The following is a 15,846-nucleotide window of genomic DNA, read 5'->3' on the forward strand; positions in this document are numbered from 1 at the left end:
AAATTCCCCCTCTTGGGATCCAGTACACACCTGATTTTCCCAATCTACTTGCATCCCAATGATTATTGTAACATTGCCCTTTTAACATGCATTTTCTATTTTCCATTTTAGACAACATCCTTACTACTATACTTATACTGTGTGCATTCAAGTATAGCACCCTTTAGTCCTGTATTCACCCTTTTTGTTTTTGGCCATCTTTTACATTTTAAAATAATAAATGTCATTGAAAATGTCAGGAATGGAAGACGCAGGGTACGAGCCAGAGTAACACACACAAAATGCTGGAGGAACTGAACAAATCAGGCAGCATAGCTGGAAGGGCATAAACAGTTAACGTGTTAAGGGCTATGACCCTTTAGCAGGATTTTAAAGGAAAGAGGCAGAAACCAGAAATAAAGTAGGGTGTAGGTGAAGGAGTACAAGCTGGCAGGTGATATGTGATACCAATGGGTCCACTCTTATTACCCTCCCACCCCTCAGGTTCCCCTCCTCTTTCCCTTCTATGGTCCACTGTCCTTACTTATTAGATTCCTCCTTTTTCAGTCCCTTACCTGTTCCAGCATCTCCCAGCTTTTTACTTCATCCTCTCTCCCACTCACCACACAGCTGTGTGCTTAGTCCCCTGCTCTACTCACTTTACACTATGTTACTGGCTCAGCACAGCTCCAGTTCAAGTTTGCTGATGACACCACTGTCTTCGGCCAAATCAAAGGCGGTGATGTAGCATATAGGAGGGAGATTGAAAATCTGGCTGAGTGGTGTTGTAACAACAACCTCTTACTCAGTGTCAGCAAGACCAAGGAGCTGACTATCGACTTCAGGAGGAGGAAACCAGAGGTCCATGAGCCAGTCCTCATCAGAGGATCAGAGGTGGAGAGGGTCAGCAACTTCAAATTCCTAGGAGTTATTAGTTCAGAGGACCTGACCTGGGCCCAGCACAGAAGTGCAATTATGAAGAAAGCACAACGACACCTCTACTTCCTTAGGAGTTTGCAGCATTACAGCTAAAACTTTGACAAACTTCTGTAGATGAGTAGTGGAGAGTTTATTGACTGACTGCATCACAGCATGGTCTGGAAACACCAATGCCCTTGAATGAAAAAATCCTACAAAAAGTAGTGGATACAGTCCAGCCCACCATGGGTAAAGCTCTTGCAACTATTGAACACATCTACATGAAAGCAGCATCCATCATCAGGGACCCCCACCACCCAGCACGTGCTCGCTTCTTGCCCTTCCACAGGAAGAAGGTACAGGAGCTTCAGGGCTCACACTACCAGGTTTAGGAACAGTTACTACACCTCAGCCATCATGCTCTTGAACCAAATGGGATAATTTCACTCAACATCACTTGCCCCATCATTGAAATGTTCCCACAAGGTTCACTTTCAAGGACTGTTCATCTCAAATTCTCGATATTTATTACTTATTTATTTATCATTGTTACTTCTTCTTTTTGTATTTGCACAGTTTGTTGTCTTCTGCACTCTGGTTGAATGTCCTAGTTGGGTTGTGTTTCATTGATTTTGTTATGGTTATTATTCTTTAGATTATTGAGTATGCCCACAAGAAAATGAATTTCAACTTGACATATATGTAATTTGACAATAAATTTACATTGAGCTTCAAACCTTCCCTCTCAGCTGGTCTCAACTGCCAGCTTATTCCTTTTGCTCTCGCACCTTCTCATTCTGGTCTTCTGTCCCCTTTCCTGTTCTGTTTAAGGGTCTAGCCCTGAAACATTGACTGTTTATCTCCCTACATAAATGTTGCCTGACTTGCTGAGTTCTTCCAGCATCTTGTATATGTTACTCAAGATTTCCAACATCTGCAGAATCTTTGTGTTTATTATTAGCCAGAGCTTACCTTTTTACTTGTTAATAAATAAATAGGGTTGTTCCTCTTAGGCCAACCAAAGTGTGTCTAATTCGTCTCTGCTCAGAGTCTCTGATGATTCCAGTAACAGTGTTGGATGTCAGAATTGTTATGTTTTGTAACTTCGAAGTATAAAACTAATCGAAAGAAAACACGGACCTGGGATAACGTGTGTACTCTAAACTTGTTTTTACTTTAGCGAAATGCACACACGACATGATGACTTATGCCATTTACGTACTTTTACGTATAATCTGTAATCAATTATTTAAACAAAGAATGCTTAATCAAACAATATAGTTACAATACTACTCAAATATTTCTGAAATATTAAATGCATAACAAGAATGTGTCAGCTTGTCTCTAACTTTGATGACTGAGAGGCAGAGAAGAGAAGGTGGCCAGTGGTATCCACTGGAATAGTAAGAGTGAGAAAAATCCAGCCCAAACAAGTTCTGTTTGTCTATAATTTTATAGCATGCATCACTATTTCCTCTTGTTTCTGATGAGTGGATTAAAAATGAACTCAGGCCTGCGTTATTACTGTTGAGAGTCAGCTTATGTACAGTATATGAACTTTGCAGGGACTCTATCCTGATGTAGTCCATGATTTACTAATTCCTTTTTTTAAAATGAATTAGTAAATCAGGGACTGGAACTGGATATAGTGATCAAAAATCTCAAAGATAATTTGCCTGTCTCATGTAAATGTCAGAACTATATTATCAGGAGGTAATGACTAATGTAGGACCCTTTGCAAAATTAATAACAAAAATGTTAAACTGTTGAACTTAAAATGTCAAAAAACGATATCTTTTCCATATCTAAAGAGAATTGGTTTTGGAACCAAGGACCTGAACTGTTTTGGACAAGTATGAAGCTTAATTGCTGATTTCTATTAATTTAGCTAATCTAAAGTAGAATGAATTTATTATCATGATTTCAGACTGTGAAAAATGTTTATTTGCAGAAGACAAAATACATCTTCAACTAACTCTATCTTTTAATGAAGATACATGAGGTGGTTAACTTCAAAATCAGCTGAAGATTCACTTTTTTTAACCTCTGCCCTGATGAAAGATGAGCTGTAATTTTAAGATCATAAAATATTTTTCTGTCTGTATGTTAATGCATGTTAAAAATGATAGAATCTTATTGCATCTGTCGTATAGGCAATGAAAGCACCAGAGCTGAAAGAGAAATTAGAAGAATCTGAAAAACTTATAAAAGACCTGACTGTTACCTGGGAGGAGAAACTGAGGAAAACTGAAGAAATTGCACAGGTTTGTTTGTGGAGGAAAAAGATTTAATGGGATTAATAATTTCTTTCCTTGAGATAACAATTATAAGCTCAAATGTGCCACGTGCTAAAGACCAAAGTTTCTCTTAGTTGTGAGTATTTGTACTTCAAATGGAAACAGGTTTATGGAACGATAGTACATTTTTGATGTGATTATGGGGAAGGTGATTATCGTCCCTCTCCCACCTCTCTGATTCTACTCTGAAAGAGGTATCAGCGCGACAAGAGACTGGTCTATATTATTGGCCTTTGTGTTGATTCAGTTTTTTTACGATTTAAATTCAACTTTTACTAACTCTACCATGCCCGAATTCTTTAAGGCAGGGGTTCCCAACCTGGGGTCTATGGAACCCTTGCTTAATGGTATTGATCCATGGCATAAAAAAGATTGGGAACCCCTGCTTTAAGATATTTTTTATTAGATCAATGACTTGTATTTTTTTAAATTTCATAATGGTGAAGTTGGAAAGCAGACCAGAAATTTGCTTAAATAAATCAATAGTTTCACGAACATCAGATTGTACTAACATCTCCATTTGATTATTATAGATCAACAATTTAAAAAAAATAATGACAATAGTAACACATAATATTTCTGGGTACCTCAGAGTTCTGTTCCAAAAGCAAAAACACTGGCTGAACTCTTTCTATCTAGAAAGCAAAGTTGATTTCATTATTGAATGGGTGTGATAGAGATTTGCCATGTGATTTTATCTGATTACAGAGCTGTGAAATATAGTTCCCAGTGTAGCACTTTCTGATAATGGGAACATAGTGCATTAATGACAAAAATTGAAAGGGTAAGCTCTCTAATGTTGCCATTCTACTGCAAATCACAGAGTTGGAGTCTCAGCATTTTTTTTTAAGGAATTCTGGCGAATGTGATTCTGTAATTAAATGTTTAATGAAACCGGGATTTCTTTTGGAAAGCAAGCTCTGCTATTGAATGTTACGTTCTCGTGACACATGACAGTGGTATCCTTGTCACGTGACTGGGGTTGAAGCTATACTGGACTTGAGGTAATGGTCTTGTGATGGTGGAGTGACGTCATTTTCCTGCCAGTAGAGATCATGTGACAGGTTTTTTTTTTAACAGGTTATAAAAGGAAGACCCCACCCTGTGAGGAGGGGCAGTTCGTGGCTAGATTTGCCAAGTTGACTTCATGCCACTGCGTGATTTAATGTGATGACGCAGCTTAGTTGAAAGATGAAGTTTTATCTAATGCCTAAAGTTTAAAAGGTCATTGCCAGCAGGTTCTTTACAATTCTGCTAGTTTAAGAATCAGTGGAGAGTGAAGATCGAAGTTCGGGAGTTAAAGATCGAGGAGAATCGCTTTCTACGGTGAAACGGGTTCGGCCTTTGTTCGATCCTTATTTGGAAGGATTTCGTTGACTATTCTCGCGTTAATCCCTGGGATTACCAGAAAGGATTGAGGATAGTGAGGAAGGAAAGGTCAGTGCCTTTAAGCCGTTCCGTTTCATAAATTCTTCGTGGGAAGTTCGACGCCGGGTATCGAAGCAAAGCGACGTGAAACAGAATTTAAATCGTCTTATAAAGTCTCTCCTTTTAAATGGACTGTGAGCATATCGAACTTTTGGCAATACCACTTTAAAGAACTGTTTTTGCAATATCGCTTTAAGAACTGCCGCACCGCAGTTGATTTCCAGTTACGTTAGTGTTTGTTTCCTTTTGGGGGGGGTTTGTTTTCTGTGTTTAATAAACGTGTTGTTTGTTATAAAAAACCCTTGCCGAACTCATATATTTATTGTTGCCTGAATACGTAACATGAATTTCTATTAAACTAATCTGAGATTGATTTATTTAACTTGTTATCAAGGAAGTTACAATTGGTCAGAACTGAATGTGGTTAGACTTCACATCTAACTGCTGTGGCTGCACATAATAGCCATTTACTTTGAATTAAAAATGAACCAATTTTACAGCCTCCTCCAGAACATGAAATTGACTTCAGAACATGTTTTCTATGCAGCTTGTGCTTCGTATTTTCCTGTGAAAAGCTTCCTTTATAGCTGTGTTAATTAGGATCGGTGATCAGATTTACAAGAGTGATTTAACAGAAGTCATTTTGATGAGGTAACTTGAAATTATTACTTCCAAAGGATCAAAATACATTTGTATTTTATGTCTTTTAAGTAATATGGATGAGCCAGAATCATTAATTTTCTTTTCTGTAACTAAATCTATTCTCATTTTTAAAAAAAAATTTCTGAACTAGAGTATTGAATTCACTTTGAAATAGGGGGCTGTTATTAACTCTTGCGGAACTAAAATGTGTTGATGTCTTTTGTAATTTTGATACAGGAAAGACAGAAGCAGCTTGAGAGTATGGGCATTTCTTTGGAGTCATCTGGCATTAAAGTTGGAGATGACAAATGTTTTTTGGTCAACCTGAATGCTGACCCTGCACTCAATGAGCTTCTTGTTTATTACTTGAAGGTGAGCCTTTGTTTGAAGCACAAGCTGCCTTGTTTGTAACAAGTGTTTCAGTTGCAGGAGTACAGTGGAGGTTAGATGCAAATGCATGCCACAATTGCTACTGCCTGTTACCTCCATTGTGGACTCTATGGGCGTCCATAGTGGGCCAGCTCCATGCTTGACTCCCTTATCACACCCACTGCATTGACCCTTTGCAGCTGTGAGGCTTCCGGGTGTTTAAGCAAACAAAACCTTCAAGTTGATATTTAAAATTAAACATTTAAAACAAATTTTCCTAAAGTGCTGATAATTATCAATGAAAATACACAATCAAAATAACAACACACACAAAATGCTGGTGAACACAGCAGGCTAGGCAGCATCTATAGGGAGAAACGTCGACAGCGCTTCTCCCTATAGATGCTGCCTAGCCTGCTGTGCTCCACCAGCATTTTGTGTGTGTTGTTGTTTGAATTTCCAGCATCTGCAGATTTCCTCATGTTTGCCCATCAAAATAAGTAGGTTTAGTTAACCTTTTAAATGAAGATTTGCACCCTCATATAAATGCATGTGCTCATGCTGGACAAACCATCTCCAGCTAGCGTGAAGCCGAAGCATTAATTACAAAATACATCCACATATATACATTGGTTCAGTATGCCAGCTCCCTCAATGTTTCAGCCTCTTTGCCCACCGCCTCTTCTTTCCTTTTATACTTTTTCAAAACTGTCTTCCATTATAATTATATAATTGTTTCTTTGGCTTGGCAGCAGAAATTTGTCAAAGAATGTCATGAAGCATCTAAAAATACGTTATGACATTAAGGATTCCATATGAGTGTTGATAAAATAGTGTATATATACAATTACATGGATATAGACTATTAACTTCTGTTCTCATCATAGAATGGAATATAATGTAGTGCAGATACCTTGTACAATATAGATTTACAACTGTTGACGTTTCTTTGAAGCTTCCGCATTATGGATATGCTGTTCTCCTTCACTACTTTAATAATTTTCTGAATAGATTATTTCCGAGTTGTTTGCTGGGTAGTTTAGAATTGGTTTTCATATTCATCTCATGTTCTCGATATTTATTGCTTATTTATTATTATTTCTTTTTGTATTTGCACAGTTTATCCTCTTTTGCACAGCGTTTGAATGCCCAAGTTGGTGTGGTCTTTCTTTGATTCTATTATAATTATGTTATGGATTTGTTGAGTATGCCCGCAAGAAAATGAAACTCGTATATGGTCACACATATATGTACTTTAATAATAAATTTAATTTGAACTTTGGTTTTGGATATCTCAATGAAATTTGTTTTCAAGATTCAGATTGGGCACATTAGAAATACAAGAGGAGCATTCGAGAAACATAAGGACAGAGGAAGCAGAAGTAGAGAGAGGGCATTCAGTGGCACATTCCTGCACATTCTTTATTCCTTGCTTCACTTTCTAGCTGAAAAGTAGTAGACTCAGTGACTGAACCTTGGGTACAGAATGTCAAGGTGCAGAAATTCCCTCTGAAATCTGTTTTGTATGGCGGACCTTTTGAGTCTGTAACCCCCATTCCTGGAAGCCTGAACCAGTGGAGACATTGGCAATGTACGCTCAATGGCCACTTTATTTGGTACACCTGTAAACATTACCATTACTACAGATATCTAATCAGCCTATCATGTGGCAGCAACTCAATGCATAAAAGCATGCCAATGTGGTGAAGAGTTAAATTGCTGTTCTGACCATTCCTCAGAATGAGGAAGAAATGTGATCTAAATTACTATCAACATGGAATGATAGTTGGTGCCAAGTGGGGTGATTTGTGTCTCAGAAGCTGCTGATCTCCTGGGATTTTCATTCACAACTGTCTAGAGTTTACAGAGAATGGTGCGATAAATGAAGAACATCCACAGAGCGGCAATTCTGTGGGTGAAAATGTTAATGATAAAGACCAGAGGAGATTCAAGCTGATGGGAAGGTAACGGTAACTCAAATATCCATGCGTCACAACTATGGTGTGCAGAACAGCATCTCTGAACGTACCGCATGTCGAACCTTGAAGTGGATTGGCTGCAGCCAGCAGAGGACCACACTGGGTTCCAATCCTGTACCTCATAAAGTGGCCACTGAGTGTATCCTGTCAAGCCCCTTAAGAAGTGTATATGTTTCCACTAAATCTGTTTTCATTTGTCTGAACTTGACAGAATAAATACACAGTCACTCAATCAGTCCTTGTACAAGTCCAACATCTTTGGAAACGATGTTGTTTCTGTATGATGTCTGTATATTGTTCCTTGTATTGGAAGACGAAGTCAAGGTGCAAGGTGCAGTCTCATCAAGGTTGGAGCAAGATGGCTCTTCTTGCAATAAAAGTCACATAACATTTGTCTAATTGCCTTCTGACTGAGCTTGCATGTTGACTTTCAACCATTTGTGTACAAGCATATCCAATTCCTCTAAACACCAAAGCTTATCAGTCCTTTACCAATTAAGAAAAATAACTTCCTTCCTCCAATCAAGGAGCAAGATCTTACATTTTTCCATCTTATATGCCATGTCCTTTCCCATTCTCTCAGTCCATTCGTACCCCCTCAGTTTCTCTGTATCTTTCTGACAGCCCACACTGACAATCTGTTTTGTACTTTTGGCAAATGTTGGAAGATTCCTATTTGATTTCTTAATCCAAATCATTGATCTCGATTATGAAGCAGTGTGACTCAGCACCAGCCTCTGCAGCACTGTATTAGTCACATGCTCCCAACCCAATAATGACTCAGTCATATGTTTCTCTTGTTTTTTCTTTTCATGCCAGTATATTATGGTTAATCTCACATGTCACAAGCCTTTTTTTTTTAAATGTTTGTGTGGTGCCTGAACAAAAATGTTATTTAAGTCTAAATACATCATTATCAATTTGTTCACCCTCATCTGTTATGCAAATTTTATCCAAAAAGAAACAACACATCTATCACTTTATTTGGTTTTCAGAAGTTCAAGTACCCTTTCAGCATATACCTAATAATAGATTCCAATCTACTACTAATAATAACTTCCAGTTTCCTGTTTTCACTCTCCTTCCTTTCTAATTAATATTACATTTTCTACTTTCTGATCTCTGCAAAGCATTCTGCATCCGCAGAATTTTGGAAGATGATAGCAACTGATGCGACTATCTCTCTGCTGCCTCCTTCATAATCCTAAGATAGAATGTGCCTTATGAGAATAGGTTGAGTGAGCTCCTTAGAGCGACGGAGGATGAGAGGTGACCTGATAGAGGTGTACAAGAGGCATCGATCGTGTGGATAGTCAGAAGCTTTTTCCCAGGACTGAAGTGGCTAGCATGAGAGGGCATAGTTTTAAGGTGCTTGGAAATAGGTACAGAGGATATGTCTGGGTAAGTTTTTTATGCAGAGAGTGGTGTGTGTATTGAGTGGGCTGCCAACTGCGGTGGTGGAGGAGGATACGATAGGGTCTTTTAAGAGACTCCTGGAAAGGTACATGGAGCTTAGAAAAATAGAGGGCTATAGGTAAGCCTAGGTAGTTCTAAGGTAAGGACATGTTTAGCACAGCTTAGTGGGCTGAAGTGCCTGTATTGTGCTATAGGTTTTCAACGTTTCTTTGTTCTAGAGGTCAGCGGGTCCTTGGAATTGATCATTTTTACTAGTCTGTTTTTTTTACTCATTTTGATTTCTGTGAGCTCATTTGCTCTAGACATCTTGTCCTCCACTATTTCTGGGAAGTTTACTGTGTTCTTTGGCATGAACATCAGAATTACAGCACAGTTGATGCAGATAAATCTCAGGGCATCAACTATGCAGGTTGCTATATAACCAGACAGCGTCATTACCTTCTGCCATGGCCTTCTTTCCTGATATAATTTCTACTGTCTCCATATGTACCGCACACACATTAACTTCAGCTAAGCTTACACCTCTTCCAATGCAAATACCATTCTTAACACTTAGGCAGATGCAGTGTAATGTTGATCCACCTTTCCATATAGTTCACAGGCCCTCCTCAGGATCACGTGCCCAACTTGTAGGACATAATACAGTACTGGAATACATCCTTTGTCCCACAATGTCGATGTCTCTCTATTTCCTGAACATTCACTTGCCTATCTAAGAGCCTCTTGAACACCTCTGTTGTATTGGCCTTCATCATCACCCCTCCTGTGCATTCCAGGCCTCCACCACTCTGTGGGGGGGAGGGGGAGGAGTGATGCCCCATACGTCTCCTTTCCTGTTACCCCTGCCACCATAACTGCATGTTCTCCATTGTGTTCGTGGTTTAGACTCTGGGAGAAAGATACTGGCTGACCCGAAACATCGCCTGCTTATTCACGTGCATTGGTGCTACCTGAGCTGCTGAGCTCCTCCAGCCCACTGTGTGCGTTGCTCTAGATCTGCAGTACCTCTTATGGCTGTCTGTTTCTCCAGTGTCATAATTTTATAAACCTCTATGAGATCTCCTTTCAGACTCTTTCACTCCAGAGAAAAACAACCAAAGTTCATCTAACCTGTCCTTAGCACATGCTCTCTTATCCAGGCAGCATCCTGGGAAACCTCTTCTGCACCCTCTCCAAAGCCTTCATTTCCTTCTTGTAAGAACAACCAGAATTGAATGTTGTACTCCAGGTCTAACTAGAATTTTATAAAGGACTATTGAAATCAATGCTTTGACTAATAAAGACAAGCCTTCTTTACCATCCTTTCGACCTGTGTGTCCACTTTTGGGGAGCTATGGAATTTGGACACCAATACCCCTATACACATCAGCACTGTTAAGGATATTGCCGTTAACAGTATCCTGTCCCCTCACATTTGATCTTCTAAAGTACAACACCTCACCTCAGGCCAGATTGAACTCCACCTTCCTCTGTGAATATCTGCAACTGTTCTATATCTTGCTGTATCCTTTGATAATCTTCAGCACTCCACATTACCAATCTTTATATAGTCTGCAACATTTGTAACCAACCTATGCACATTTTCATAGCCCATTCATACAATGGTTTGTGAGACTGTTCAATGGACTTTCTGGCTGCTACACGGCTGCAACGATCTTCATTTGGTGGGAGTTGGGTTCATGGTAATATATTGACAACTAGCAGCAAAATTTAAATGGTTGAGTTAAATTCTGTACTTTAGCCACAGCTTGCCCTTGTTTGGCCTGTGCTTTTATTTAATTAAATTGCCAGGCTGCTGCATTTCCAACTTGTCAACTGTTCAGGTTATGTGCATTTCTCTGGAGGGGACTTGTAAATACTCCATCAACTTTTCCTTTCTTTCCACTATATTGATGACAAAATATTCTGGGATAGAGTTCATGACATCATCTTCCAATCACAAACGAGAGAATCTGCAGATGCTGGAAATCCGAGCATCACACACAAAATGCTGGAAGCGCCTCTGGAAAAGCATATGGTCAACGTTTTGGGCAGAGACTCTTAGGCAGGACTGGAGAAAAAAAGACGATGAGTAGATTTAAAAGGTGGGGGGAGGGGAGAAAGAAACACAAGGTGATAGGTGAAATCTGGAGGGTGAGGGATGAAGTAAAGAGCTGGGAAGTTGATTGGTGATAGAGATACAGGGCGGGAGAAGGGGGAGTCTGGTAGAAAACGACAGAAGGCCATGGAAGAAAGAAAAGGGGGGGGGGAGGATCACCAAAGGGAGGCGATGGATGGGCAAGGAGATAAGGTGAGAGAGGGAAATAGGGATGGGGAATGGTGAAGGGGGGGCAATTACCAGAAGTTCGAGAGATCGATGTTCATGCCATCAGGTTGGAGGCTACCCAGACAGAATATAAGGTGTTGCTTCTCCAAACTGATTGTGACCTCATTGCGACAGTCCTGCCAAAGGGTCTCAGCCTGAAACATCGACTATACTCTTTTTCACAGATGCTGCCTGGCCTGCTGAGTTCTTCCAGCATTTTGTGTGTGTTGACATCATCTTCCAAATTAGATTAAACTTTTAGCACTGTTAAGCTATTCTATCCTTTCCTCTACTGATAATTACACATTGAATCTTCATTATCCAGCATATCCTTGTACGCTGTCTTCAAGTCTATGGCATGCAAGTCTCACCATGGAACTTTAACTTCAATGTACATTAGATCAACGTAAATTTTAATGAGAGTTACATATTTGGTCTCCAGCTTAATGAATTTGTTTTAATCATGAAGCCCATAATGTTCGATATAGACTTAAAAAAGCTGTAGTGCAAATCTAAGCTTGTAATTTCTTTCCCCATTCCACGCACAATTATATTCCAGGTATAAGAAATATAAAGCCAGAAATTACTAAACAGTTATTGTGCTTATGTTTGATTATCTCTCCCATATGCTTAAAATGAGAATTAAGTTGTAGCCTCCCACATGTTACATGGTTGACTTGCTTGGTTGAGTATTTGTGGTGTGATTACAATTGATCTTCATTACTTTTATCAATTTCCAGTTAGAGCAGTTAATGCAGGACAGTTTCCCCCTTCCAGTTATCACCTTCCTTCTGCAGGAAGCATAGGTCAGTAACTTTTTCCATAGTGTTCCTGTTGCAAAATCACCATGTCCTGGTTTCTGCAACTTCATGAGAACAAACTTTGCCAGTTTGAAAGTACTCAGCCAGTTGAAAAGTAGTCTGTTTAAATTACCAATTTTAGTTCAGTAGCTCTTTTGCTTGTGCTGTATTTGTTATTGCTGCTATTTCAGCTTTAAGCCGTGTTTTAACGGTATTCAGTAAGGGAAAGGTTATGATTAAATATTTGCCAAGCCAGTGTGCATGGAAATACTGATTCATGCTGGCTGGCTGAAGTGGCGTGCTGTGCTGTGCACGGTGTGACTATTCATAGCACAGTGCTGACCTTTCTATACTTCTAATGTTTCCATCAGAATCACACTAGAGTTGGTGCAGATGAATCTCAGGACATTCAACTTTGTGGAATTGGTATCCAGCCCGAGCACTGTGTCATTGACTTCACTGCCGACGGGGATGTCATTCTCAGCCCAAATGAAAATGCCAGGTAATCTATCGACATCGAAACTATCAGTCCGAGCCCACCTCCCAAACAGCGGCTGAGCTTATCATTTCAGCCATACAGTTACCATTAAATCCCACTACAGAGAAATCAATTAAGAAATGGAGATACTGGGACATACGTTTTTAAAAAAGGAAAATTGCTTAAAATGAAGTGTATCAAATACTCAGGGGATCACATAATCAGTAACCTATCTTTCTCAGATGCTGATTGACCTGGTTGTGTCCCACCCTCCTGTGTTCCATGTGATAACCAGGATTATTTATCTGTTTAAGTTTTAGATATTTAAATACAGTTTTCTTATACATTTGGTTTATATACAAGACTCGTGTCTAAAAGTTCTGATTTATTATTCCTAGTATCAATTCAGGAATTATACTGTATTCACTTCATATGATTCCTTTCTTCATAGCTTAATAAAAAGGAATTCTCTGAAATAAATGTTATTTTTATTCCCATTCATTGATCAGAATTGGAAAGTCTAGTTAACACTGAGCTAGCTTCTTAACGGCTTAGAAAAATTGGAATTTCTTGTTAAATTGATTACTTCTGGCTTAAATGTTGGCACTTCTTTATTTAAAATAAAGTGCATATATTTAATAAGAGTGCAAGGTACGACTGCTTCATTGGTAGAGTTGGAACAGTATAGCAAAGGGCAGGCCCTTCAGCCCACAATGCCTGTGCTAACCATGATGCCACATTAAACTAGTTTTATCTACACAAGCCTGCATTTGCAGTTTAAGATGGTGCTGCCAAACATGTGCAACAGCTTACTGGCAGTTCAAAAGGCAAGAAATTCGACTACAAACATTACTAACAACACTTTTTCTGAAGTAAGTTGTCGTAAGCTATCACTGCAAACAACGATAAAGCAAGCGTTGGCGAAGCTGTTTTGAAGGATAGGCTGTGTGGGTGCAAAGTCGCAGCGCACCGTGTCCAAGAAGGGGTTGCATACCGAGTTGGTGTCGCTGTTAGAGTGAGTGATTTGGAGAGGAGTTGATGCACCAGAGTTTTGATGCCCGTCCACCTTTCCTGGGTGTGAGATTGGATCATTCCAAGCACCAACCTGATTTGGTGAGATCAAGAAAGGCTTTGGGCTGGGTCTTAGAGCGAGTCACTACCCGGTTCTTGGACAATTTAAACACCGGTCCGGATAGTCTGGAAAGCCTGAGTGTCAGGACCAGAGGCGAGGGTTGTGCTGATTTCGCTCACTCTCCTGTGATGTTCCTTCATCTCTCGGCAGTGGACAGCTTCAGCTGCCGTGCTACTGCGACCGAGGCTTGGGCCTACTCCGGTTGCTCCAGGCGACTGGATCTAAGGACTCAATCTGGTTCGGAACGCTGTCACTTGCTTCTAGTGGTTGCATGATTGTGTTTTATTTCTCTGTGCAGTGATTTTAGTCTGTCTTTTGTTTTAATTGGGTTCTTCAGCTTTTCTTGCTTTGTAGCTGGCTGTAAGCAAACAAATCTCAATGTGTATAATTTATACTTTCTTTGATAATAAAAGTACTTTGACTTTAACTATGTCCCTCTGTTCCTGGCTTGTTCATGTGCCTGCCTAACGGCCTCTTGAATGTCGCTTTTGTATCTGCTTCCATGCCTGGTTTGAGGTGGCTGTGTGATAACTACCTAGTCATATCTGCATAGCATACTGTATGTCTGATACAGCTAAACGGTGTCTCTTCATAAAATACTTGTTTCATCCCATGATTTGTATTTCTACTCGTACTCTGCTGATAATGTCTGGATCATGCCACAGAATCCAGTTTTTGGCTATTTCTACAGATCATGTTTGGAGGTTTAGTATTAGGTTTAATCTGTGTTTGCATTTTTCTCCTTCTGGGTAGACAATTCTTATACAAGTAGTCAATATCATCTGTTTCATTAACAAAAGTGCTACTTGACTGGTTATATACACTGGAGGTAAAGAAAGAGGAAATTCTGTGCAACTTTTCTGTATAGTACCTAAGATTTGAAATCGGTGCTAAATATAACAGACAAAACTTTGTAAGGAGAAGTGGTGAAAAAATCTATGCCTGAAGAAGCTTCTTAAAATGTTGATACATAAAGTAACAGGATCCCTTTAGGATTGAAGGGGAGGTGTACCAAGGTAGGGACATTGACATGGGGGATGTTCCATGTTTGAGTTGCTCATAAACGCTGTTATGTGTTTTGACTAAACCCATTTCTCTGTGTTTAGGATATGCTCTAAAATGCTTTTTGCCTTTGTTTCAAAAATTCTCTAATGCTTTGGGGTTCCAATGTTTTTCTGTCTTCATTGTTTGAGGTTTTTCTTTTGTTTTATGGATGTCAGTAAAGAGTCACAATTTCTGATATTAAATGGAACCTTTGAACGATTGGAATGCTCTGTAAATGTCAAAACAGTTCCTGATCTTGAATTTACAAATCAAATGTCACAGGAGTGATCTGCATGGTTTATTTACACCATTGCACTTAGTGGTTCTGGATTAAGAAATGGAGACTGAATCCTGAATTTTTGATGATTTAGCTTTATTTTTCAGAACTTGCTTGAATGGTGCAGTGTTACATGCTCCAAACTCTCTTTGGCACGGGGACAGAATCCTATGGGGAAATAACCACTTCTTTAGGTATGTCGTATTCTAATTCAGACATGTAATGTGTTTACGAAATGCTTATTTATTCGACTGGTACTCACAGATATTCTGGAGGAAAAAGAGTATTATTTCTTCTTATCATCTCCGCTGTGCTTCCTTTTTTTGTCATTTTATTTGTCTACCTCCCTCCTTTGGGCCTAATTTATTTCCATGGCCCCATAATATTGTATCCACCTTTCCTTGCCTAATGCCGCTGTCTGCTGCCTTGTCCACTTTCCTGTAGAAACAATGAATTATTCTAAAGATTTTTATTCATCTTATAAAACAAGTAGTAATAGTTTGTGGCAATGCCATGCTCTTACATCCTGCGATGTTTTAAGTGCAGTATTTTAAAATCAAAATGGAAATTGTGCTTCCTTTGTAAGGTACAAAAGTTTCTGCCTCTAAAATAATAGAGAGGCTGAAAGATTTCTGTTGTCTCAGTTATGTGAGGAATTTATAGAGCTTCCAGACCTTGACCACTTTACCTGAAAACCCACCTTACTGCTGCAGCAGTTGTTGAAGAGGGATTTGTACACAATGAACGGAGTTGTATCAATCTGCTGGAGGAACTGAGTGGGT

General features: G+C 39.3%; 2 protein-coding genes across 6 annotated transcripts in view; one reads left to right on the forward strand and one right to left on the reverse strand.

Moving 5' to 3' along the window:
• LOC132378526 (uncharacterized) overlaps nucleotides 1–15,846 on the reverse strand; it is a 377,364-nt gene that overhangs the window by 197,798 nt on the left and 163,720 nt on the right. The window lies entirely within an intron of this gene.
• kif13a (kinesin family member 13A) overlaps nucleotides 1–15,846 on the forward strand; it is a 240,130-nt gene that overhangs the window by 138,954 nt on the left and 85,330 nt on the right. For all 5 annotated transcript variants that reach the window (XM_059945486.1, XM_059945482.1, XM_059945484.1 and 2 more), the window contains exons 12-15: nucleotides 3,051–3,161; nucleotides 5,502–5,636; nucleotides 12,505–12,635; nucleotides 15,172–15,258. In XM_059945486.1, coding sequence (XP_059801469.1) covers nucleotides 3,051–3,161; nucleotides 5,502–5,636; nucleotides 12,505–12,635; nucleotides 15,172–15,258 — 464 coding nt within the window. The remainder of the gene's footprint in view (nucleotides 1–3,050; nucleotides 3,162–5,501; nucleotides 5,637–12,504; nucleotides 12,636–15,171; nucleotides 15,259–15,846) is intronic.

Source organism: Hypanus sabinus, chromosome 20, assembly GCF_030144855.1.
Source record: "Hypanus sabinus isolate sHypSab1 chromosome 20, sHypSab1.hap1, whole genome shotgun sequence".
Lineage (NCBI taxonomy): Eukaryota > Metazoa > Chordata > Chondrichthyes > Myliobatiformes > Dasyatidae > Hypanus > Hypanus sabinus.